The sequence below is a fragment of the Hyperolius riggenbachi genome, chromosome 7, assembly GCF_040937935.1.
Source record: "Hyperolius riggenbachi isolate aHypRig1 chromosome 7, aHypRig1.pri, whole genome shotgun sequence".
NCBI classification, from domain to species: Eukaryota; Metazoa; Chordata; class Amphibia; order Anura; family Hyperoliidae; genus Hyperolius; species Hyperolius riggenbachi.
In genome coordinates, this window is record NC_090652.1 from 210228322 (window position 1) to 210255437 (window position 27116).

The 27116-nt window shown below is 43.3% G+C and overlaps 1 protein-coding gene across 1 annotated transcript in view; it reads right to left on the reverse strand.

The window, feature by feature from the left end:
- Positions 1 to 27116, reverse strand: part of ALS2 (alsin Rho guanine nucleotide exchange factor ALS2) — a 141168-nt gene that overhangs the window by 17726 nt on the left and 96326 nt on the right. The window contains exons 22-30 of the mRNA XM_068245100.1: positions 25178 to 25289; positions 22425 to 22502; positions 22214 to 22347; positions 13787 to 13951; positions 10819 to 10936; positions 5557 to 5714; positions 4516 to 4644; positions 1696 to 1872; positions 971 to 1016 (exon numbers count right to left, since the gene is read on the reverse strand). Of these exons, the coding sequence (XP_068101201.1) occupies positions 971 to 1016; positions 1696 to 1872; positions 4516 to 4644; positions 5557 to 5714; positions 10819 to 10936; positions 13787 to 13951; positions 22214 to 22347; positions 22425 to 22502; positions 25178 to 25289 (1117 nt within the window). The remainder of the gene's footprint in view (positions 1 to 970; positions 1017 to 1695; positions 1873 to 4515; positions 4645 to 5556; positions 5715 to 10818; positions 10937 to 13786; positions 13952 to 22213; positions 22348 to 22424; positions 22503 to 25177; positions 25290 to 27116) is intronic.

The window sequence follows — 27116 nt, forward strand, 5'->3', positions numbered from 1 at the left end:
ACAGTAAAAACCGTTAAACATTAAAACCATATATATAGGGGCGGCCCAGAAGAAGCCGCTGTGTAACGGCAAATCGCGATGGCGTTGGGCGGCGTGCTGCTCCCAACGGTTCCTCTTGTTTGGTAAGCGTCCTCTGTTTCTCATTGTGCACTCACCAGCTTTCTTCCTATTGGACGCCTGCAAGCTATTTGGAGTGCAGGCAGTACGGCGGAATTGTGGGTAAATAACCCCTTATCATACAGTCACACAACTGCGGCAATTAAGGCTCATTTTAATTACAAATTTACTCATGAGCCCATCTCTACTCATGACTGCATTGTGAATGCTGCAACTGAGGACATATCACTCCCATAATTGGCTCACCCACTCATATTCATGGGTTTGTATTGAGCAAGCTTCAACTGACAAATTGTAGCATTTTTAAGTAAATGGCTACATAGTATTAAACTGTACAAAAACAGGTTTTTGTAAATTTATACATGCCGTGACCAGGATCTAAATTCGTACCAGGAAAGTGTAACTGGATAATATAATAATCACAACTTGTGTATTTTCATCTATGTACGGAGAAGCTGTGTAAAGATGCCTTTTGTCATGTGATTGAAGGATTTGCTAAGTACTCATTCAGACAGCGTTATAATTTGTGAGAACAAGGCTAAAAAACTCTGCACAGATTGCATAGTATCTAAAGGCATGTGGACATCTGCTGACAAACGCTTGCCATAATGTAACAACAGGTTTCGAAACCCGAAGCAACAAAAACGTATGCTCACTAACTGAAGTTACCGTAGCTGACCACAAAATGTACAGAGGAAGAACAGTACCTTATCCGTTTAGAGACAGTTGCTACCCTGACAACATGCATTTCAATGTAATAATTCTAGTTTTTCTTAGTTATTTCCGAAAACCATCCACTGGTCATGTATAAAAATGGCAAAACTAAAACACTTTGTTTTCACCAGTTTCTTACCTTTTTATTTTCGCCCAAGAAATTAATATTGGTTGGCCAAAATTTTCTATAGAAAAAAAAAACATCAAGTATCAGAAGCAGCATTTTACTTCTTTTAAAGAGGAATTGTATTCTGGCACACCGTTCAGTAAACACTTGTTTCCTTACTCTTTATTGCTCATACAGTTACAGTATTTGCTTCAGTCCCAAAGTATGAAATCTGTATACAAATCAAAAGTCCCTCAACATAGAATACAGCAGGTCTAATAGCTGCCATTGCAATTGGTGTACTTTTTCAAACTAATTCAGGAAACTCTGCTTACAAACTGAATCCTGCAAAAAACAACAACAAAAATACAGTTTCCTTTTATGTTTGGGTACAATCATTAACCATCTGCACTCGTAACACTCACAGCAAGCTGGAACACTAGTCACGATTATATCAACTAGATTGCAAAATTGAACTTGGTTGCAGAAATGGAGGATATTAGCTTCCGCAATGGATAGCATACAACAGCATTCTGCACTTGACCCTTTCACCAGCAGTTCATCCGTGCCTCTTTGATCATGCCCCCATAGCAGGGATGCATTCTGTGCATGCATGGTATGACAAGAACTGTACCTATGCATGCACAGAACTTTCCCAGCCACAGAAGCGCAATCATGGAGGCATGCATAGTGGACAGCGCATCACTGTGTGACCTATTATATTGAGCAATTTTTTTGTAAAACAAAACTTAACTTACTCTTGTACACCTAAGAAAGTGAGAAGTGCAGTGTCTGGTTGTTTGTTTAGTCGCAGAACACAGTCCCAGTACGCATCCTCCTCCTTTTCTTGCTCCAACGCATACAGTGTGAACAATGGAGGGTACAGTCTAGGTAACAGCACTGGCAGGAGCAGTCCGGAACTAGTCACCACATACCTAAAGGAGAAAGATTTTATTTTAGCAAGACACACTACTGCACACAAAATTCAATAAAGTAAAATACAAAATATATTTATATATACATATACACATACACACACATACATATACATATACATACACGTATACATACTCATACACACATATACACACACACACACACACACGCACACACGCACACACGCACACACACACGCGCGCGCACGGGTTGGACAATAACGGAAACCCCTTGAAAATCAACATCATATATTTTAATATGGTGTAGGTCCATCTTTTGCGGCAATTACAGCCTCAATTCTCTGAGGTATTGATTCATACAAATTGTGAATTGTTTCCAAAGGAATTTTAGCCCATTATTCAGTTAAAACACCCTCAAATTCTTTTAGAGACATTGGTGGTGGAAATCAACTTCTTACTTGAATCTCTAAAACGACCATAAATGCTCAATAATGTTGGAGGTCTGGGGATCGTGGTGGCCAGATGAGATGCTCAACTTCATTAGAATGCCATTCTTTAACAAGTCTAGCTATTATGGATTGGGGCATTATCATCTTGAAAGATGGCATTCCCCTCCGGAAACAGTTCTTGAACCATAGGATAAACTTGGTCACCCAAAATTCCTTAATAGTCTCGGCTGTTAATTCTTCCATTAAGGGAAATCATTGGCCCGGCAGATTTCCAAGAAATAGCACCCCAGATCATCACAGAAACCCTGCCATGTTTTACATTTGGGAGAAGGCAGTCTGGATGAAATGCTTCTTTCAGCTGTCTCCAAACTTACACTTGGCCGGAGGTCGGAAAAAAGGTAAACGATGATTCGGCAGAGAAAAATCTAATTTTTCCATTGCTCGAGGGACCAATTCTGGTAGTTTCTACACCACTCTAAACGCTTTGCAACATTTTTCTTTGAGAGCAGAGGTTTTGTAATTGCATTTCTTCTGTGGAATCCAGATTTGTGCAGTTCCCGATGAACAGTTTTTGTGGAAACTGGGTTTCGTAGGTGTTCATTCAGCTCTGCAGTGATTTTAGGAGCCGTGGTCTTGTGAGCTTTTCTAACAATTCGATTTAGAGTCCGACGGTCTCTCAGAAAACTTCACTTTCGGCCACAACTGTGCTTTGCTGAGGATGTTTTTCTTTCTCTTTCAAAGGCAGTCATTGCTTTTGAGACAGTATCTCTTGAAATGCCAAGCATTCGGACAGTTTCTGTTACAGTAGCGCCTGCCATACAAGCACCAACAGTTTGGCCTCTTTGAAAGTCTGAGAGATCTGCCATTTTTATAAATTATAACCAACTTTGGTTTAAATATCAGTAAAAAACTATTTTTAATTAAACATAACAAATAAAAATAATAAACAAAAAAAATGTAACATATCTCAAGTTTTGATTGCTTATAACATGTTCAAAGATTACAATGCCAAAATGTTAGGCGTTTCCATTATTTTGTTATATATATATATATATATATATATATATATATATATATATATATATATATATATATATATATATATATATATATAGATAGATATATATATATATATATACTAGAAAGAGATGGGCAGATGAAGTTGACAAAGATGCCAAAGAACTGCTTAAAAGAGTGATCAGGGGGAAAAAAAGAACAATTAGCTTTACTCACCTGGGGCTTTCTCCAGCGCCTTGCAGCCGACTGTCCCACGCTGTCACCTTCGCTGTCCCGCTCTCGTAGATCGGTATTCAGCACGTTTGCGGAGTCGGCCTTACTGCGGCTGCGCCAAGCGCCGCTGTCAATCACGGCCATGTTGGCTTCGGCGATCTGCGCAGGCGCAGAACTACTGCGCCTGCGCAGTTCGCCGCGGCCCATGTGCCCATGATTGACAGTTACTTCGCGCAGCCGCAGTAGGGCCTGAATACCGATCTAAGAGACCAGGACAGCGGCGGGGAGCGGAAGTGACAGAGTGGGACAGTCGGCTGCAAGGGGCTGGAGAAAGCCCCAGGTGAGTAAAGCTAATCTTTCTTTTTTTTTCCCGATAACTCCTTTAAGATACGCAACTGGAAACGGGTAGCAATAGACAGAAACGGATGGGGCAGAAAACTGAAGGAGGGCTCAAATTGGGCTGTAGCGCAATCGGAGGAGGAGATTATATATATATATATATATATATATATATATATATATATATATATATATATATATATACATATACATATATATATATATATATATATATATATATATATATATATATATATATACATATATATACACATATATATACACATATATACACACACACACACACACACACACACACACACACACACACACACACACACACACACACACACACACACACACACACACAGTGTCATTTGGTCTACAAGGATATAAGGAAGAAAATCTGTCTTATCTTGGTATTATCTTAGTATTATCTTAGTATTTTGAAGAAACCTGTTCTACTGCATCATTTCATCATAGATTCACAGTCAGATACATTTTGGTAAGTTACAGGCAAAAATTTCATGAAAAAAAATCCAGCAGAAATTGAACGCCGGGGAGGTTAAAGTAATAAAAACCAACAACGTTTGGTTTAATATTTTTGTCCCACCTTAGGCACCCTTCATTTTATACAGTTATCGCATGCATTTGGTTTGTTTACCCTGGTTCAGGAGAATCAGACCCCGAGCCTGACCTTCCATTACAGATATGGGGCTTTTCTGGTGACTCTTTGAGGACAACTGGTGGTTCAATTGTATTGCCTTCTTCAGGGAGATCAGGAAATAAAAACCTAAAATTGTACACAGAAAACAAGTTGTATAGGTTAAAGTGTATCTCCAGTCACAGAAATAGAACAATATTCCTGTGTAGAGGCTTTCACTGGAGCAAAATGGGGACAACTCGATAGTGATGCTTATGGTTTTGAGCCTTAATTTTAAACAAGCTTATCGTTTGGTGCTTCTACGCAATTAAAAATGTGTATTTTGAACAAGTAAGGCTGTCTTTCTTTCCTGAGTAAGTGGGGAGACTAGCAGAGGCCCATACGGTGTACTGCTTTCAGGAGTAGAGCTGCTTGGGTATAGAATAACTCACAGAGACAGGAAACAGATGTGGCACAGGATCATGACCAGGCAAATCGGATCCTTACTAATCTATCACCTGAAAAAATGGATTCCATTCTCTTCCTTGAGTTATGCTATGCATGAGCAACACTTCTCGGGAAGCACTCACAATAATACCACGTTGTGTCAAGCATGTTTTGACCTTGCTCTTCAATATAAATGACCACGTAAGGGCTAAATAGCCAACACATAAATATCCATTTATGACAAAGATATCGTAGGACACCAGTTTTATGAAAAAGTAGCCACAACACTACTTGTAAAAGAAACATCTCTTATTTTGGGGACGGTTACCTTTAAAATTGCTTGAATGAAGAGGTGTACAACCTTAGCAATTTTATGCAATAAAGCAAATCAAAGTACAAGAACCCAAACAAAACATGTACTACATAACTTTTCCATGACCTGACCACAGAAGAAAACAGATCCAGCTGGATGCTCTGGGCTCCTCACTTTACAGTCAGGCTTTACTATCTGTACTCTTTCTGAATGATCCTTTAATTGTTACAACCAGCTGGACATACACCACAGCTTTTAATTACAGGATGAAAAAGTGAACAGACAAATTTCAGTAGTCTCACCTCACCAACTGAAAAATCCGTTTGAGATAGGACTTGATCTCTCTCACTGCTTCCTGTAGGAGTCTTCTGTTGGCTCCTACACCTACGTACGTCATCCGGTATACGGCAACAAGAGTCTCAACAAGACGGCCCAGTTGATGCATTGGTGTTTCACAAGCCTAACAAAAGAAGCAAAGGCTGTGATTATTAGCCACATGCAGAAACTGCACATAATCTATGTGAACAATAAAGGGAACCTGAAGCGAGTAAAGGTATGTAAAATAAACACATGACGTAGCTGCAAATGGATATTACATACTAACCTCACCGTCAGTTCCTCTCAGAAGCTTACCATTTTCTTCTTACAGTGATCCCTTCCAGTTCTGACAAAATTTTGTCAGAACTGAAATATGCCAGTTGCTGTCAGTTATATATCAGCAGTTGTCAGTTACAACTGAATGTGCAAGGTAATGTCCATGTTTCCCTATGGCTCAAGTGGGTGATATTACAGTTTAACAGTGTTCTGACCAGGAAGCTGTTATAGGGTAGTGGCCATTTTTAAAATGGAGGATGGAAAATTCTATTGATCACAGTGAACAAATGGGATGCAGGAGAGGAGGAATAGATTGAGGAGTAGACTACACAGGAGGTAAAGTATGACCTGTGAATGTTTATTTTGACTTTTTATTTTCAGTTCAGGTTCTCTTTAAGTAATGCTGACAGAATCCAAAGCTGTATCATGATAGTTTTCTAAAACAATATTGCAGTAGATTAGATGCTGCTCCTTTAATATATATACATTCCTTTATAAAATATAAATTATAAGGGTGAATTAAGGCAGGGTGTCATTGGGTCCTACTGCTGTTTGGCACTCTTCAGTATGCAAAATGCAGAAGATCCACATTTCTGGGTTGGCACAAGGCTGAGAAATACAGCAGCAGGGGCTATGTTGCAGATAATGTTACCCAATGCAATTCCTAACAGCTATGCTACACAACAGCTAATTGCTGCTCATGCAGTGTGCAATAACTGCTAATTACTGCATAGCCTGTCAGTAATTGCATTGGGTATCATAGAAGCAACAGTTTACTTATTATTGGGTATCATAGAAGCAACAGTTTACTTATTATTAACCGTTACTGTATTTTTTCCGGAGCGGACTATAAGACGCACCTAGGTTTAAAGGGCAAAAACCAGGGGAAAAAAAAAATACTAAACCTGGGTGCATCCATGGTTCAGGAGTGTCTTATGGGCCTTTCCTCCCCCCAAGATGTCTAAGTTACACTGCTAGGCTACCCTAACAACTCCAGCTGCCCCCACAAACTATACTAAACTACACTGCACTAATCCTTGCTGCCCCCCCAGCTACACTGCACTACACAACACTACCTACACTACAGTACAGCACACAACCCCACACTACACAACCCCCACCCCAGCTACAATAACCAACAAATACAATAGCATTACATGAGATCTCACCAGCCTGGGTGGCAGTTGCTGGGTCCGGTCTGGGTGTCCATGCTGTCCTAATGAGGTGGTGGTATCAGCAGCAGCGCGATTCACAGCGATCCTAAACAGCATAGGAGCTGCCTTTGATCTTTAATCTTACCCAGAGTGTCTAGCAGTGCGATCCATCTTGTTTCTAAGCGGCATTGGAGCAGCCACTGTAGTCTTCACAATGCCTGTCCTTTGATCTTCCGTCTGCCTCATTTGTTCCCCGCAGCGTGCGCGATCCACAATGGCCTCGATTCATAAAGCATTACCTCATGCGGTAATGCTGAAAACAGTAGACTTTACCGACCACTTAGCAAAATGTCAATTCATAAAGGCTGTTAGCGCATGAAAAGCTGACATTACCGACCAGGGAGATAAATTACCGACTTGGTTGCAGTTGCCGACAACACATGTCAGTAAATTGTCAGCAAATGTCAATTCATAAAGCCTTCAACAAGCGGTAAGCCTGGCGGTAGTTACCGACACCTCTAGTGAGGTCTTAACACGTTACCGACAGCTCTGATGAATGCCAAAGTGCAGAGATCCGAAGTCTGTTTGATTCATCTGTGGAGAGAGCCAGAGAGCCCTCTGTGTGAATCATCTCAGCAGGCAGGGAAAGACTGTGTGACTCATCTGTCTGAGTCATCAGTGGAGAGAGCCGGCTGTGTGATTCATTTCTGCAGGGCAAAGAGAGAATCGAGACACTGCTCTACTCTACCGCTCAATGGGCTGCGGTAATTTACCGACCTCCAAGGGCACCTGGGGAAATCTTTATGAATTAGCACACAGACCGGGAAAATACAGAGTGCGGTATTTTCCCGACAAGTTTTTTTATCGCACGGTTTATGAATCGAGGCCAATGTCTCTAAGTGGATTAAGAAAAGCGGTAATCCTCCACAATTATTACTCTTTGATGTTGCCCAGCAGCCCCGCAGCAGCGCGATGCAAGCTGACATAGCACATCTTCAGCCGCTATAGTGGCAGAGTCCACAGCGGCTTCCGTACTGTCTTGCGTACTTGCATCATCACATGACCCCGGCGCACGTGCGCCAGGGTCATGTGATGATGAAAGTAAACAAACCAGTACGGAAGCCGCTGTGGACTCTGCCGCTATAGCGGCTGAAGATGTGCTATGTCAGCTTGCATCGCGTTGCTGCGGGGCAACATCAAAGAGTAATCATTGTGGAGGATTACCGCTGCTTTTCTTAATCCATTTAGAGACATTGTGGATCGCGCACGCTGCGGGGAACAAATGAGGCAGACGGAAGATCAAAGGACAGGCATTGTGAAGACTACAGCGGCTGCTCCAATGCCGCTTAGAAACAATGGGGATCGCGCTGCTAGGTGAGATTCAAGATCAAAGGGGATGATTACATTGGGGATGATCACAGCAGTTTCCATATGCAGCTCAGAATGTTTTGCGCTGCTGCCACCCCACTGCGGACCAAGGAAACAAGTACCTGAATGTTACATTCGGACTATAAGACGCAGTAACTTTTTCTCCCCACTTTTGGGGGAGAAAAAGTGCGTCTTATAGTCCGAAAAATACGGTACATCTTATTAGATTGACTAGTTGTAGCTTCTTAAGGTGGGTACACACGTCAGATAAAAGTCTTTGGAAAATGAAAGATCACAGACCAATTTTACCCCCTTTAATGTAGTATGAGAGCCACACTCTACACAGTCTATTCTATGGAGCTGAACTCCCCATCAGATAAAAATCTTTGCAAGATGCTGCACACAAAGATGCTGTACACATGCAACAGATCAGTATCTGCAAAAGATCTGTTCCTGTAAAAGATCCATTCCTGCCAAATGCATTCATAGTCTATGATATCTGCAGATCTCATACACACCTTGTTTAACGGACAATCCACCAGGTTGGAGCTTCAGATCGGCAGATAATTGTCTGATCTGCAGATGAATGTCCACTAGGGCGCATTTCCACTTGAGCGGAAACCGCCGCGAATCTGCAGAGTTTCCCCGCAGGCAAATAGTGCGGGGAAACTCTGCCATAGGGTGCAATGGTAACGCCGGCCGAATCGCTACCGCTAACGATTCGGCCGGCTTTTCCATCCGAATCGGCGCGGGAGGCTGCGGATCCCATTCGTCTGCTTTCCCCGCAGACCCAGAAGTGCCTGCGAGACGCGAGCCGCTCAAGTGGAATCGCGCCCTTAAGGTGTGTATGGGATCTGCAGATGTCAGACTTCCTGGAGCGCCGCCCACGTTGCACCCCTTCCCCTTTATATGGCCTGCTGCTCCCAAGTTAACGTTGCTAGCATGTTGCCATAATTTTGGGTGATTTTAAACTTAGATAGGGTGGGGACCCCGAGAGGAGGCTGCACGAGCCGTCCCTGCTAACATGCTCTGCAGCGTGGAACAGATGTCTCTCTCAATAAGAGAAGGGTAAGGTCCCTGGATAATGTGTAACGCATGGATTTGCTTCCATTGTTTGTATTGTGAGATGCATTAGTTCTTAATGCACCTGTTTCACTGCAATGAGCACACTTGTGCCTTTGAGAGGCTTTTTAGCCCTATGCAGTGAGTATCTATCAGGTGCATCTTGGTCAGATGCGCAACCATTTCATTTTCTCCCCATTGCAACACTATCAATTAAAATTACTTTTTTTTTTAAATACTCTATATTAGGGTATACATTACCAATAGTGCTAGGGGCACTTTATTTATTCACCAAGTTCTTTCTACGCCTCTCCCCACTTTAAAATTGTCCTTCATTCCTCACACAGCTCACAAATATACTTCACTGTTCACAGCATGCAGGAGAGTCTGAGGACTGAGCTGATCTGAAGAGGTAACAGGTAGCCTGTTGCTGTAATATAACTAGCAGTCAGGGAGATGTATATACACTACTCCTGACTGACGCTTGTGATGTTACACTCCTGGCTGCATCCACTTCCTAGGCTGCTGTGTGCTGTCCATCCTGGGAGGGAGAGACGTACTGATAAAGACACTGATAATGCCTCTGTAAACAATCAGAGAAGTGAAGACAAACACACATTGCTGGAATGTTTAACCCCTTTAAGCCCCATCTACACGATATGATTCTTTGTGCAATTTGATTACAATTCTATATCAGATTTGATTAAATCCAGCATGTCCGGTTGTTGCAAAACAATGGTAAATCGAATTTAATCGAATCGAATCCCGATCGGACATGTCGGATTTAATCGAATCGGAAATAGAGTCGTAATCGAATCGCATCTTATAGATGGGGCTTACTACCACCTGAATAAGATTCTTTCAGCAAGGTGATTTATAAACAATACACTGAGGAGTTGATAGCACCCCCCCCCTGTGCAGGAACATGGTCTAGCCCTGCATAGCACGACACTTTTTTTTATCTGGAACTGATGGGATGATTTTACAGCAGAAAGGCAGAGCTGTGTAAAGAAAAAAACTTATCCTAATACTTGTGATAATGTGTGCCCTTATGTTTAGTATTAAAAAAAAAGTTGTTTTAATTGACAGTGCTCCTTGAATTCAGCATTGTACTTAAAAATACAGTATAAGTTATTAACACATTTTATACACACACACTAACTAATCATCTTTGCGATAGCTCTGATGAATCGGAGTCAGTTCATCATCATACACACACACCCTTAAACTTGTATGCCATCACATATTACAACTTAAAGAATATTCAATATGTCTGACAATGCTCAGCTGTCTTAATTTTTAGAAAAAAAATGTACAGTTCCGTTTAAGAGTTTCTTTATATTATGGCTTTAAAGTTAATACAAATAAAATAAAAATATGATTTACACTTATCAAATAAGTCTTGATCTTATCATATTTTTCCATAGTGAAGGGGCCATCATGTAGAGGAATTCTCTCCAAGCTTTCCAGCGTCTGCGTGTGGGAGCGGGTCAGAGGTTCTGGACTGTAAATTAAAATGTAGTTTTTAATGACTAGATTACAGTTGACCTCTTTGGAAATGGCATAAAAAAATATAAAACAAGTATCAAAGGAAACCTGGCTGCAGTAAAAAGAAAGGTAAAACATGTAACATAAAGGAAGCTGTTATCAAGGACAAAAGCAGATTTAATCTGATAACTTAAAAACCATAGAAACAAGGCTGCATTATGTGCAACCGCTGCCTGTATAATTCACTGCACCTCTGAGTCTGGGCAGTCTCCTTATGTCCTGCCCTTTAGGCAGCGGAAACTCAGGACATTCTCCAGGCTCTGCACCAATACAGAGGCTGAAATGTGGTTATATAGATGAAGGTGCCAGGTCGGGGATCGCCAAAACCTTTAATTTTCTTAATCTTTGGCAGAACCAGCAAGGCTCAGCAACAACCCCAATTGGTTAAAGTTGGACAACAATAGAGAGCAGTGGGCAGTCAGTCTAGAAAGCCAGCAGCTGATTGTTTTAAACTGTATGAGGTAGCACAAGTTTGCAACTTCAGCTGCGTCATATGAGATCATAGTAAGGATTTCTTAAAGGTAAGTAAAATTGCACTTGTGCTATTTTGATGGCATGCACACATCTGCAGCAAGACATTTTTGTAATAAATCAAGGACTATACGGATATATTATAAAAAAGGTTGCAAAACAATTGCTAACTGCTAGTTCACAACCATCCCTATGATCTTTATGACAGGTGAGCGTTGCAAACGTTTACCTTCTAACAAAGGCTCTCTAGACTTTGTAGAACAGGGTCATAGTATTTGCAAAATGAGTGGAAGCTGGTAAGTGAATTTGGGGTCAATTCATAAAAGGCTGTGCGGGTAAAAAATCTTGTTTGGAATATACCGCATTTGGTATTTTAGACTTGTGTGCTAATTCATAAAAACGTTTACAGTTGCAATAGAAGTTCGGGGATTTCCCCAAACTAGGCTGGCGGTAACACAAGAAGCTCAATCACAAGAAGATGTATGCGTGCTCTACACCAAGCTTAACCCTTTCAAGTCTAGCTGTACAAATCTGGCTAAAATGGCTTACCATGAGACATGCTCACGCATACATTTCCTTGTGATTGAGCATATTTGCATTCTGTCCTTTGGAGGCAGGTGGTGGATGGTTTGCTCTATGAGTGGGCTGTCTGTGCCTGTCCCCCCCCCCTTCTGGAGTGATGTGTGTGAGCCAGCCCTGAGCCTCACAGCTCGGGGTGACCCATGCGTCACTCCTTTCCCATGCAGTGCCCCGAGTCGATGCGCAGCAGCAGAACGCAATGGACGTTCAGGTAAGTGCCTGTTTTTAAATTTTTGGGAGATGGGTGCGGATGGCCCCCCCCCCGGCGCCGGCCACGCTTGGGGGGGTCGTCTGCGCTACCCAGCCTCCACCTCCGGGGTGTTGCTGTGGTCCCTAGGCAGTGAGAGAGCCTGGGGCCCCGCAGCCCCCCCGGTTGTATGGGGGCAATGGGAAGCCTCCCCGAGGCGCTCCTGGATAGTGCTGTATAGCATGAACGAATTCCCGCAGGGCAACCGCTTCGCGGTATTGGTTTTTGACCCTGCAAAGTCTGGCATGCGAAAGCAGATGCATTTCTGCGTGAGCATGTCTCATGGTAAGCCATTTTAGCCAGATTTGCACAGCTAGACTTGAAAGGGTTAAGCTTGGTGTAAAGCACGCATACATTTTCTTGTGATTGAGCATATTTGCATTCTGTCCTTTGGAGGCAGGTGGTGGATGGTTTGCTCTATGAGTGCGCTGTCTGTGCCTGTCCTCCCCCCCCCTTCTGGAGTGATGTGTGTGAGCCAGCCCTGAGCCCCACAGCTCGGGGTGACCCATGCGTCACTCCTTTCCCATGCAGTGCCCCGAGTCGATGCGCAGCAGCAGAACGCAATGGACGTTCAGGTAAGTGCCTGTTTTTAAATTTTTGGGAGATGGGTGCGGATGGCCCCTCCGGCGCCGGCCACGCTTGGGGGGCTCGTCTGCGCTACCCAGCCTCCACCTCCGGGGTGTTGCTGTGGTCCCTAGGCAGTGAGAGAGCCTGGGGCCCCGCAGCCCCCCCGGTTGTATGGGGGCAATAGGAAGCCTCCCCGAGGCGCTCCTGGATAGTGCTGTATAGCATGAACTGATTCCCGCAGGGCAACCGCTTCGCGGTATTGGTTTTTGACCCTGCAAAGTTTGGCATGCGAAAGCAGATGCATTTCTGCGTGAGCATGTCTCATGGTAAGCCATTTTAGCCAGATTTGCACAGCTAGACTTGAAAGGGTTAAGCTTGGTGTAGAGCACGCATACATTTCCTTGTGATGTAACACAAGAAGCTGCCTGTTGATACATTTTCTCCGTGCAGAGATAGCGTTACAATAAAAGAGGCACCCCCAACTACCCCTTTAGATGTGAATTTTTTTAAACTGCCTCCGTTTGCCCTGAATCTGCGCTGAATCTGTCTATTAGTCTGTCTATTAGTCTTTCTAAACAATCTATTTAATTGCCACAGCTTAGAAGAACTTCAAGAAATGTTACACATGCAGGCATGTTCCTTGCTGAATTTGCTGCACCCATATATACAGTATACATTATATAGAAAAACCACTGCCAGACTGGGGAAGACCTACTTAAACTGTGATTAGATCTTCTGAGGGCACCAGGCTGGCTGGATACAAGCTGGCATTACAAAATAATTATCATAGAGTTAACATGATAAACCAGAATTCAAAAAAAAAAATAACTAAAAAAGGTAATCTACCTATTTGATATTCATGTTAAACTGTGAAATCTGAGTGGAATGTGCATGGACATATCTATAATTGCATTTTTTAATATCTTTGAAAAGTGAACAAACCTGCCCTGCTGTTGTCGCCTTTTAGTTGTTATAGCAACAGCAATGTTATTCCAGGCCTTCTGCGAATCTCCTTTTCCAGGAACCTCACATCCAAGCTGCCTCCAGCACTCGTCAAATACAGCCTTCCACTTCTCGTCCGCTGGTACGGAGAGGCAGCCCAATTTTCTGTAGACAGAACAGGATTAAAACTCTCAAGTTTAACTTGTAACAATGGGTCTGATTCCCAAACCTATGTTAAAATTGCCGTGTGCAGGTAGTGCATGGCAATTTTTACCATTACCCAATTCATTTAAGGGAACCAAAGTAACACAAGCATTGCTAAAGTAATGCGCATTGCAGTGCACGATACCCTAGCGACACTTGCAATTGCACCGATTAAGCAACATGTGGTATGCGGTCACCAGTAGTAACAGTAAAATTGCTCTACGCTTCCTGTTCAGCAATTTTAGAACACGTTTTTGTGACGGTCTTATTTGTTTCTGGTTTTTCTCAATGTATTTTCTCTTTTATTCCTGCAGTTATAAGGTAGTGATTGCACAATTTACCTGCTTGCTGGTGACAACCATGTACTTTTTCATCTAAAATGTAAAGGATCTAATTATGTAAGGGTAAATGTTTAACCTGCTAACATATGCTGATCGGAGTAATTGCCTACATTCGCACTGTTTTCTAATACTTTTCAAAAACTGCCAGCAAATGTTGTGGCTAAAAGCCACCGAGTCAACTAGGATTCTACTGATTTCTATAAAACACATTAAGACTGAATTTTTTTTGTAGGAGTATGTATTAATTTATGGAGTCATTGGTTTATTTTTTGTCAATTTTGTTTTAAACCCAATTCTTCTTAAAATATTTATCTTGTATTTGGCTTTGGTAGAAGACGAGGCTCTTTGTTTATAGGTTTTTAGTGATATTAATGTCACAATTGGGGAGTTCATTTTTATTTGCAGGAAGTAGATACATCTCTTGGGCACAGAGACAACAACGCAGAAACATCTTTTCTAGACTGGGGAATAAAACAGAATTTAGGTCATGTTTTTATCACTAAACTGAATTTTCCAGAGAGGGTAATAATGTACAAGCTATTCTAAATCATGTAACCACACATTTCCAGGATTTCAGTAAATCTAGAGTTTTGGTATATCAGTTCATTAGTTTGAATTATGGTGATGGCAGGGATCACTATGAAAGCTTTATTGGCGTCTTTCAGCATGCCAACTGGTGGTACTTTTCCACAGTCTTGAGGGCTGACAGATGCTGTGGTTTGTAATGGCAGCAGTGGTGACAATGAAACTTCAGTTATTACATGTACATTCAGATGTCCTTCTGGATCTTTTTGTGTCACAAATGTAATGTCTAGCTGGTCTATATCAAGTTGTGAGAGCAGTTTTTTTCTACACTATGCTGAAGAGGTTTTCAACTTAGTGTGGATGTAGGTCTTCTTATGTCCATAGTCAATGATACAAGTCCGACTGGCACACCAGATCGATTCTCCAAACGAGTTTATTGTTTGCACAGCATGACAATTGTTTCGGGGCCACGGAGGGTCCCCTTCATCAGATAAAGTGCAGACATACAATCAGTGCAGAGTTCAAACACCTATATATATATATATCAACTAAGACCCATCCCCAGGCATCTAACAGGAACTTCCCCCTTAATTAGCATGCTGATTCCACTCCATACAATAACACTGCATAAGTGCCACAATAGGATAGTCACCCATTGTTACATAACTCACCTCTATGAGTGGTCCTAGCTGGTGTCACTGTACATGCCCCCTGATACACTCCACAAGGTCAGCAGCCGTCGGTGCAAAAGTACAAACTGCATAGATGCAGTCTGTAAACTTTGAAACTCGCGCCATCCGCATGGATAATCAGCCATTGGGAGGCAGAGTGTGAGCGCGCTTTGATGTGCCCCCTGCCAATAGGAGAGCTTTTTAGCCAGTGGGCGATGTCATTACTGTAGGACACGCCCCCCGCTCGGAGTCCGCACAATTGAGGGAGCCCCGGCTGATCGGGGAAGGAGACGGTGTCATGGACACGCCTATCCATGCTTCTGATTGGTCATGGCAGCCTGCTTGTCAGGTTGCCATGACAACGGCCCGGGACACCGCACGATCAGCCTAACGGCTGATTATCCATGCAGACGGCGGATGGCGCGAGTTTCAAAGTTTACAGACTGCATCTATGCAGTTTGTACTTTTGCACCGACTGCTACTGACCTTGTGGAGTGTATCAGGGGGCATGTACAGTGACACCAGCTAGGACCACTCATAGAGGTGAGTTATGTAACAATGGGTGACTATCCTATTGTGGCACATATGCAATGTTATTGTATGGAGTGGAATCAGCATGCTAATTAAGGGGGAAGTTCCTGTTAGATGCCTGGGGATGGGTCTTAGTTGATATATATATATATATATATATAGGTGTTTGAACTCTGCACTGATTGTATGTCTGCACTTTATCTGATGAAGGGGACCATCCGTGGCCCCGAAACAATTGTCATGCTGTGCAAACAATAAACTCGTTTGGAGAATCGATATGATGTGCCAGTCGGACTTGTATCATTGATATTGGATTGATGCTGATTTCGCATCAAGACTGAGCACCCAAACTACACACGGTAAGGTGTGCCAATCTTAACCACATAACGACCGCCCCCAGCCGATGGGCGGCGGCAAAGTCTGGGCCCAAACGACCGCAATACGCCCATCGGCGGGGGCGGCTGCGGGAGTGGCTATGCGGCGATCGCGTCATTCGTGACGCGATCAGCCGCCGGGGACTGGCTCCGCCCCCCGTTCGCCGTAACCCGCCGGCCGTTCGGAAGCGCCGGCGGGTTACTGGCATCCGGATCGCCGCTGCAACAGTGTATAATAGGCTTTGTAATGTATACAAAGCCTATTATACTGGCTGCCTCCTGCCCTGGTGGTCCCAGTGTCCGAGGGACCACCAGGGCAGGCTGCAGCCACCCTAGTCTGCACCCAAGCACACTGATTTCCCCCCCCCCTGCCCCCTGATCGCCCACAGCACCCCTCAGACCCCCCCTGCCCACCCCCCAGACCACTGTTTGCACCCAGTCACCCTCCTAATCACCCATCAATCACTCCCTGTCACTATCTGTCAACGCTATTTTTTTTTTAAGTCCCTAATCTGCCCCCTACTCCCTCCTGATCACCCCCCCACCCCTCAGATTCTCCCCAGACCCCCCCCCCCCCCGTGTACTGTATGCATCTATCCCCCCTGATCACCTGTCAATCACCTGTCAATCACCTGTCAATCACCTGTCAATCACCCGTCAATCACCCCCTGTCACTGCCACCCATCAATCAGCCCCTGATCTGCCCCTTGCGGGCAATCTGATCACCCCCCCACACCAATAGATCGCCCGCAGATCCGACATCAGATCACCTCCCAAATCCATTGTTTACATCTATTCTCTCCTCTAAACACCCACTAATTACCCATCAATCACCCCCTATCACCACCTGTCACTGTTACCCATCAGATTAGACCCTAATCTGCCCCTTGCGGGCACCCAATCACCTGCCCACACGCTCAGATTGCCCTCAGACCCCCCCCTTATCAATTCGCCCGTGCAATATTTACATCTGTTCTCCCCTGTAATAACCCACTGATTACCTGTCAATCACCCATCAATCACCCCCTGTCACTGCCACCCATCAATCACCCCCTGTCACTGCCACCCATCAATCAGCCCCTAACCTGCCCCTTGCGGGCAATCTGATCACCCACCCACACCAATAGATCGCCCGCAGATCCGACATCAGATCACCTCCCAAATCCATTGTTTACATCTATTCTCTCCTCTAAACACCCACTAATTACCCATCAATCACCCCCTATCACCACCTGTCACTGTTACCCATCAGATTAGACCCTAATCTGCCCCTTGCGGGCACCCAATCACCTGCCCACACGCTCAGATTGCCCTCAGACCCCCCCCTTATCAATTCGCCCGTGCAATATTTACATCTGTTCTCCCCTGTAATAACCCACTGATTACCTGTCAATCACCCATCAATCACCCCCTGTCACTGCCACCCATCAATCACCCCCTGTCACTGCCACCCATCAATCAGCCCCTAACCTGCCCCTTGCGGGCAATCTGATCACCCCCCCACACCAATAGATCGCCCGCAGATCCGACATCAGATCACCTCCCAAATCCATTGTTTACATCTATTCTCTCCTCTAAACACCCACTAATTACCCATCAATCACCCCCTATCACCACCTGTCACTGTTACCCATCAGATTAGACCCTAATCTGCCCCTTGCGGGCACCCAATCACCTGCCCACACGCTCAGATTGCCCTCAGACCCCCCCCTTATCAATTCGCCCGTGCAATATTTACATCTGTTCTCCCCTGTAATAACCCACTGATTACCTGTCAATCACCCATCAATCACCCCCTGTCACTGCCACCCATCAATCACCCCCTGTCACTGCCACCCATCAATCAGCCCCTAACCTGCCCCTTGCGGGCAATCTGATCACCCACCCACACCAATAGATCGCCCGCAGATCCGACATCAGATCACCTCCCAAATCCATTGTTTACATCTATTCTCTCCTCTAAACACCCACTAATTACCCATCAATCACCCCCTATCACCACCTGTCACTGTTACCCATCAGATTAGACCCTAATCTGCCCCTTGCGGGCACCCAATCACCTGCCCACACGCTCAGATTGCCCTCAGACCCCCCCCTTATCAATTCGCCCGTGCAATATTTACATCTGTTCTCCCCTGTAATAACCCACTGATTACCTGTCAATCACCCATCAATCACCCCCTGTCACTGCCACCCATCAATCACCCCCTGTCACTGCCACCCATCAATCAGCCCCTAACCTGCCCCTTGCGGGCAATCTGATCACCCACCCACACCAATAGATCGCCCGCAGATCCGACATCAGATCACCTCCCAAATCCATTGTTTACATCTATTCTCTCCTCTAAACACCCACTAATTACCCATCAATCACCCCCTATCACCACCTGTCACTGTTACCCATCAGATTAGACCCTAATCTGCCCCTTGCGGGCACCCAATCACCCGCCCACACCTCAGAACGCCCTCAGACCCCAGCCCTGATCACCTCGCCAGTGCATTGCTTGCATCTATTTCCCCCCTCTAATCACACCTTGAGACACCCATCAATCACCTCCTGTCACCCCCTAGCACACCTACCCATCAGATCAGGCCCTAATTTGCCCCGTGTGGGCTCCTGATCACTCGGCCAAACCCTCAGATCCCCCTCAGACCCCCTTCCGATCACCTCCCCAGTGCATTGATTGCATCTATTTTCCCCTCTAACCGCCCCCTGAGACACCCATCAATCACCTCCTGTCACCCCCCTAGCACTCCTATCCATCAGATCAGGCCCAATACATCCTGTCATCTAAGAGGCCACCCTGCTTATGACCGATTCCACAAAATTTGCCCCCTCATAGACCACCTGTCATCAAAATTTGCAGATGCTTATACCCCTGAACAGTCATTTTGAGAAATTTGGTTTCCAGACTACTCACAGTTTTGGGCCCGTAAAATGCCAGGGCAGTATAGGAACCCCACAAGTGACCCCATTTTAGAAAGAAGACACCCCAAGGTATTCTGTTAGGTGTATGATGAGTTCATAGAATATTTTATTTTTTGTCAAAAGTTAGCGGAAATTGGATTGTTATTGTTTTTTTCACAAAGTGTCATTTTTCACTAACTTGTGAGAAAAAATAAAATCTTCTATGAACTCACCATACCCCTAACGGAATACCTTGGGGTGTCTTCTTTCTAAAATGGGGTCACTTGTGGGGTTCCTATACTGCCCTGGCATTTTAGGGGCCCTAAACCGTGAGGAGTAGTCTAGAAAACAAATGCCTCAAAATGACCTGTGAATAGGACGTTGGGCCCCTTAGCGCACCTAGGCTGCAAAAAAGTGTCACACATGTGGTATCGCCGTACTCAGAAGAAGTAGTATAATGTGTTTTGGGGTGTATTTTTATACATACCCATGCTGGGTGGGAGAAATCTCTCTGTAAATGGACAATTGTGTGTAAAAAAAATCAAATAATTGTCATTTACAGAGATATTTCTCCCACCCAGCATGGGTATGTGTAAAAATACACCCCAAAACACATTATACTACTTCTCCTGAGTACGGCGGTACCACATGTGTGGCACTTTTTTGCACCCTAAGTGCGCTAAGGGGCCCAAAGTCCAATGAGTACCTTTAGGATTTCACAGGTCATTTTGCCACATTTGGTTTCAAGACTACTCCTCACGGTTTAGGGCCCCTAAAATGCCAGGGCAGTATAGGAACCCCACAAATGACTCCATTTTAGAAAGAAGACACCCCAAGGTATTCCGTTAGGAGAATGGCGAGTTCATAGAAGATTTTATTTTTTGTCACAAGTTAGCGGAAAATGACACTTTGTGAAAAAAAACAATTACAATCAATTTCCGCTAACTTGTGACAAAAAAAAAAAATCTTCTATGAACTCACCATACATCTAACGGAATACCTTGGGGTGTCTTCTTTCTAAAATGGGGTAATTTGTGGGGTTCCTATACTGTCCTGGCATTTTAGGGGCCCTAAACCGTGAGGAGTAGTCTTGAAACGAAATTTCTCAAAATGACCTGTGAAATCCTAAAGGTACTCATTGGACTTTGGGCCCCTTAGCGCAGTTAGGGTGCAAAAAAGTGCCACACATGTGGTATCGCCGTACTCAGGAGAAGTAGTATAATGTGTTTTGGGGTGTATTTTTCCACATACCCATGCTGAGTGGGAGAAATATCTCTATAAATAGACAATTGTGTGTAAAAAAAATAAAAAAATTGTCATTTACGGAGATATTTCTCCCACCCAGCATGTGTATGTGTAAAAATACACCCCAAAACACATTATACTACTTTTCCTGAGTACGGCAATACCACATGTGTGGCACTTTTTTGCGGCCTAACTGCGCTAAGGGGCCCAAAGTCCAATGAGCATCTTTAGGCTTTACAGGGGTGCTTACAATTAGGCACCCCCCAAATGCCAGGACAGTAAACACACCCCACAAATGACCCCATTCTGGAAAGTAGACACTTCAAGGTATTCAGAGAGGAGCATAGTGAGTCCGTGGCAGATTTCATTTTTTTTTGTCGCAAGTTAGAAGAAATGGAAACTTTTTTTTTTTTTTTTTTTTGTCACAAACTGTCATTTTCCGCTAACTTGTGACAAAAAATAAAATCTTCTATGAACTCACCATGCCTCTCACTGAATACTTTGGGATGTCTTCTTTCCAAAATGGGGTCATTTGGGGGGTATTTGTACTATCCTGGAATTTTAGCCCCTCATGAAACATGACAGGTGCGCAGAAAAGTCAGAGATGCTTGAAAATGGGAAAATTCACTTTTGGCACCATAGTTTGTAAACGCTATAACTTTTACCCAATCCAATAAATATACACTGAATGTTTTTTTTTTTATCAAAGACATGTAGCAGAATAACTTTCGCGCTCAAATGTATAGGAAATTTTACTTTATTTGAAAAATGTCAGCACAGAAAGTTAAAAAAGTCATTTTTTTGACAAAATTCATGTCTTTTTTGATGAATATAATAAAAAGTAAAACTCGCAGCAGCAATCAAATAGCATCAAAAGAAAGCTGTATTAGTGACAAGAAAAGGAGGTAAAATTCATTTAGGTGGTAGGTTGTATGACCGAGCAATAAACCGTGAAAGCTGCAGTGGTCTGAATGGAGAAAAAGGCTCTGGTCCTTAAGGGGCGAAAAGACTGTGGTCCCGAAGTGGTTAAACCTGAAATCGCACTTATGTCCATAGTCGCCTCATATTTTTCATATATCTGCTATAACTAGATTGTTTAAGTTGCATTTAATTGGGGCCATTAAGGATGCTGGATGCTCAACTCCCGTGCACTTATCCAAAAAATATATCTTAAACGAGAGTTAAGTACTCCACTATCCTACAAAGGTACAAACTCAATGCAGAACCTCAGAGTCTGGGGAACGCCCTTTATAAATATGTCTTGGTGGGGATAAGAAGTGGCAGACTTTGCCCTAACTACAGCAGGTTCTGGATGGAATAGTGACCTGTCAAGCAAGTAGCATTTAATTCCAGAATTTCTTCTTGTATCCTTGTATGGGTTATTCCAGTAGACATCAGATATTCCCGATTCAGCTGATATGTGATCCTTGTTAATCTGGGCAACATCTGAGCCAGCATAACTCTTGGTTTGTGTAACAGTCATACTTAAGGTAGGAATGTATATACTGCATTTGGTGGTCTTGCCCAAAATATTTATACAGTATTTACTTCTCTATCTCCCTTGCATGCTTTAGCACTAAACAACAAATTATTCTTATTAACAATAAGAGAATGTTAGTGAGACTTACAAGGTCTTGTTATCCTCCTTATCGCCTTCATAGGGGCTTGGCTTGATGTATGTGCCACTGACTTTGATACCAGAACCCCACTCACCTCCGAAAACACCCTCAATACAATCTCCATTTAACATTCGAAGTACTCCCTGAAATAAACATGTACCAAGCATTTACAAAAGTGTTTTGGGTAGAATCAGTTCACAAACAATTAAACAAATCTAACCTTTCCATTTAATGTCCAGTCATCTGAGAATTCCCCTTCATAAACAGTGTCATCCTCAGAAAGCAGAACACCACATCCCTACAAAGACAAACAAGGTAAAAGATTTGATGAAAAAAATGACTTCTTATTCCCTTGATTCTTGTGTGTAGTTCAGTACATAGTGACTGATTTCTCTTGGTTGCTTTTGCTTTAAGTTAAAGTTGGATTATACTCTTAAAAATAACATTTCAGTAACTACTCTTTGGTACATAAAACATCTGAAAGCATTCTCAGTGTGTAAAAATGTTTACTTTCACGGCAGAGAGAGGTATAAGCTTGCTTATCTTGGGTTCACTGACAAATGTGCTGGCCAGGAGACATTTTCTGTCTGTGTCTTTACTCTGCCCCCTCCTCCCTCTCTCTGCTGAACAGACACATTGCCCTGGCAAAAGCTAATTCGCTTCAGCAGAAAAGGAGGAAGGCAGAGTGAAGACCTAGGCAGAGAGCGTCTCCTGGCCAGCAATGATTACATTTGCCAACTAGCCAGAGATAAGCAAACCTGTACTGCTCTGTGCAGTGAAAATAAATGTTTTCACACACAGTGGGAATACCACTTTAAAAGAAGAATACCAGGATGTGCTAAATAAAATATTACCCCCATTATATTAGTTTTCCAAATGCATTTCAAATATTTATTCCCCTTGCTCACAATCACTTTCATTTATGGTTAGAAACTGGCTTTTTCTTCCATGTAAAGCAGGCCTGCCAATTTCAAAGCAAAGGCTGAGGAGCAGGAGCAGTTTATCTTTTATCTGTGGGCTGCATCCCATAGATAATATTGCCATTGCCTCTTCTCCAGACATTTTCCCCTGGTCAGGCAGCCAGAGCCTCCCTGAAGTGGCTAGTGGAGGGTGGCATGGTTGTTAGCTCACATGCCCTGCCGGCATCCTTCCTCCTCCAATACCATTAGTGTTCCCGGGGATACTGCCTTCTCCCCATTTGCCCTGCCAGGTCCTTGTCACAGTTTCTCATCAATATGTATAAAATACATTAATTTCACATGCCTGCGAATCACAAGAGCAGGGGCACAGCTGTGGGGAGCCCAGGCACACTAATCAGATAGGATGAGAAAAGAGTGCGCAGGGAGGGCAGGTGAGCTAATAACGTCACCATGCTCTGCTTGCTGCCTTGAAGGAACACTATCAATACCCAAGTGTTCTAAAATGACAATGTAAAAATAGTGTCTAAGTAGCTGTGTAAACATTTTCCTAAATATCAGAGGCAAAAGTTGTAATTCGTTGTGTATAGGTTGTAGCAGTATTGGAACAATTCATTGGGGAAGGGATGCTTCAATTTTACACTGCAAGTGCTGTTCTTTGCATGGGGTGAGACTACAGAGTTATCTGAAGCTGTGGTGTCAGATTTCACACCCCATTACAAACAAGAAACATTTCCACCGCTCTTCTGCAGACAGCTCAGTCAGAGAGACAGGCAGCTGCAGTCACACACAGGGTTAACACAGATATAGTGTGAAGGATTCCCCCTCCCTTCATGACTTACTGGCCCGTCACCCTGCTTGGCCGCCAGTTTTGTGTGAAAGTATTTCGATAACAGTAAACAAAGATGTAAGCAGTGACATGTATACACCAGCACTTCCCAAACCATTCCCTCAATTGAAACAATATGTTGATCGACAGCTCAAATAAGAAGATGTATGCAGACTTGTGCTTTCCATGAGAAAATGTATGCGTGCTCAAACACCAAGTATGCAAACTTGTAGTGGCCCCCAAGAGACTTTGGGGTGGTGGAATAACTTTCAAAAACACGTTTTACAAAGATAAGTAGTCTCTTCAAAGGAGAGTGGGTGTAGCCTTTGGAAGGACTTTGAAAAGCAGGCTTCCAGACCACAATTAAAAAAAAAAAAGACAAAAGGTAAAACACCAAGAACGCCAATATAGTGTAGTAATAACAGCAATTGGATAGTGATTATAGAGAGCGCTACTTACAAAGTTAGGCTGCTAAGTAGGAAACCCCCATAAAAAGCATGTGGAGAATTCAGTCTCCAGGCGGATTCAATACAGAAAGTTCTTGTTGATATTTTTGGTCACTTTCCAGTAGAACAAAAAACACACCTGGCCGCTGCTAAATTACCATGGCGGGATCCCTTGAAGAATGGTATAATGAGATGGGTGGGAGGCGACGCCCCAGGGAACTAAGTTGTAAATAAAATAAAATTGTCTTACCTCATTTGAGGAATGAGGTTAAATAAATTAGTATTTATCGGACACCAAGACAACAAAAGCTTAAACAAGCACTCTGAATTCAGATCACTGAAAAGAAACAGGTACAACGCACGAAACATGTCGTGCGAGTCCAAAAAATACCACTTTAATTCATCCTCATTCCTCAAAACAGAGGCAAGACTATCTTATTTACAACCTATTTCCTTTGGGCGCCTCCTCCCACCCATCCCTTCAAAGGAGAAACTAGCAAGTCTAATGTAATTTACCTAATTATTTCAATCTCTCTCCCTACTCAGCTTCTCAAACTCATTTAAATGGCACGAATTGGAAAGCTGACTGGACTGTGTTTAGGGTAAGTTAAAACTGTTGTAGAAAACCTTTGACAGATTTTGCCCAAAAATGTTTTACTGCTTATAAAATACTTCTAAATTATAAATGCCATTTATTTTCAACATCCTATCCACTTAAAATACATGGGGGTTTCTTTTAATTAAGTCACTAAAAGTGCAAATGATTAAACAGGTATCTCACCATCATTTTGTTACAACTAAATGCTCCTTCATAATATAATCCAAACTGAGTCACCACAAGGCCATTGCCTTGTCTGAGGTCATCTTGCCACATTCCCATGTATTTTTCTCCTCTAAAAAAACAAAACAAAATTTTTTTATGAACAACTGGCATTACTGATAAAGTTAAAACTTTATCACATTTAAAGAGACACTGAAGCGAAAAAAAAAAAATATATGATATAATGAATTGGTTGTGTACTATGAATAATTACTAGAAGATTAGCAGCAAAGAAAATATTCTCATATTTTTATTTTCAGGTATATAGTGTTTTTTCTAACATTGCATCACTCTATAATATGTGCAGATTACACAACACTCGGCATTCAAAATGAGTCTTTCAGAGCAGTCTGTGAAGTAATGACATCTCCTCTGGCAGAGGAAAAGTAAACAGTTCAATTACAGTTGAGATAATAAAAGTCAGATAACAGCCCTCTCCACGACTAATGCTGGGAATACACGGTTCGTTTTTGCCTTCGTTTAAACCTTCGATTCGTTCGGTAAACGAATCGAGTGTTGAAAACGTATGTGAAAATAGTCATAATCTCATTATAGTTTCGATTAATAGACCCCAAAAACGAACGACTAGTGATCGAACAGGTTTGATATTATCTCTCTTTATCCATCTAATCGAGCCATTGGTAGGCTTGATGGCTGTTCAGATCGATTATATATTCGTTTATGCTAGTCCGTCCCTGTAAAAAGGGATTTTCGTTTCGTTTCTTTGCAGCCTTCGATCATTGGAAAAACGAAACCATCAGAAACGAAAAAAAAACCGAAACCGTGGGTGGTGATATTAACCGTATGACCGATTATTTCGGGATCGAAAAGGACAAAAGGCACAATCGAAACGAAGGTTTAAACGAAGGCAAAAACGAACCGTGTATTCCCAGCATAAGTTAGTCTGAGAGCTTAACCACCCTGGCGTTCTGATTAAATCGCCAGGGTGGCTGCGGGAGGGTTTTTTTTAAATAAAAAAAAAACTATTTCATGCAGCCAACTGAAAGTTGGCTGCATGAAAGCCCACTAGAGGGCGCTCCGGAGGCGATCTTCCGATCGCCTCCGGCGCCCAGAATAAACAAGGAAGGCCGCAATGAGCGGCCTTCCTTGTTTTGCTTATATCGTCGCCATAGCGACGAGCGGAGTGACGTCATCGACGTCAGCCGACGTCCTGACGTCAGCCGCCTCCGATCCAGCCCTTAGCGCTGGCCGGAACTTTTTGTTCCGGCTACGCTGGGCTCAGGCGGCTGGGGGGACCCTCTTTCGCCGCTGCTCGCGGCGGATCGCCGCAGAGCGGCGGCGATCAGGCAGCACACGCGGCTGGCAAAGTGCCGGCTGCGTGTGCTGCTTTTTATTTGACAAAAATCGGCCCAGCAGGGCCTGAGCGGCAGCCTCTGGCGGTGTTGGACGAGCTGAGCTCGTCCAGACCGCTCAGCAGGTTAATAGCTTTTTTGCATAGAGATAACAACTGGAGTTTCTCAACTCTTCCTGTACTGGAAACAATTAAGCAGCCCATACACTCAGCCGATTTTCTGGCCGACCGATCGATCCCGATCGATCGATTGCAAATCGGTTGGCCAATCGACCGATCGACGGCCGATTTCGATCGATTTCGATGGATTTCCATCGAACTTGAAGGGTGGAAAATTTAGGTCGATCTGATGAGATTGCTTATCAGTTTGCATTGGCCTTAATGGAAATCTGATGGCAAAAAAATGCCATCAGATCGAATTTCAATAGATTTCAAACTGAAATCTATTGGAATTCTATCCTGGTAAAAAATGTTCTAAAAACGCATCAGATAGATCATCAGATGCATTTCTTATCTATCTGCTGCCAATCTGACGAGTGTATGGGCACCTAGACTGATGTATCTGATCTTAATGGTTTTTTTCTTAGC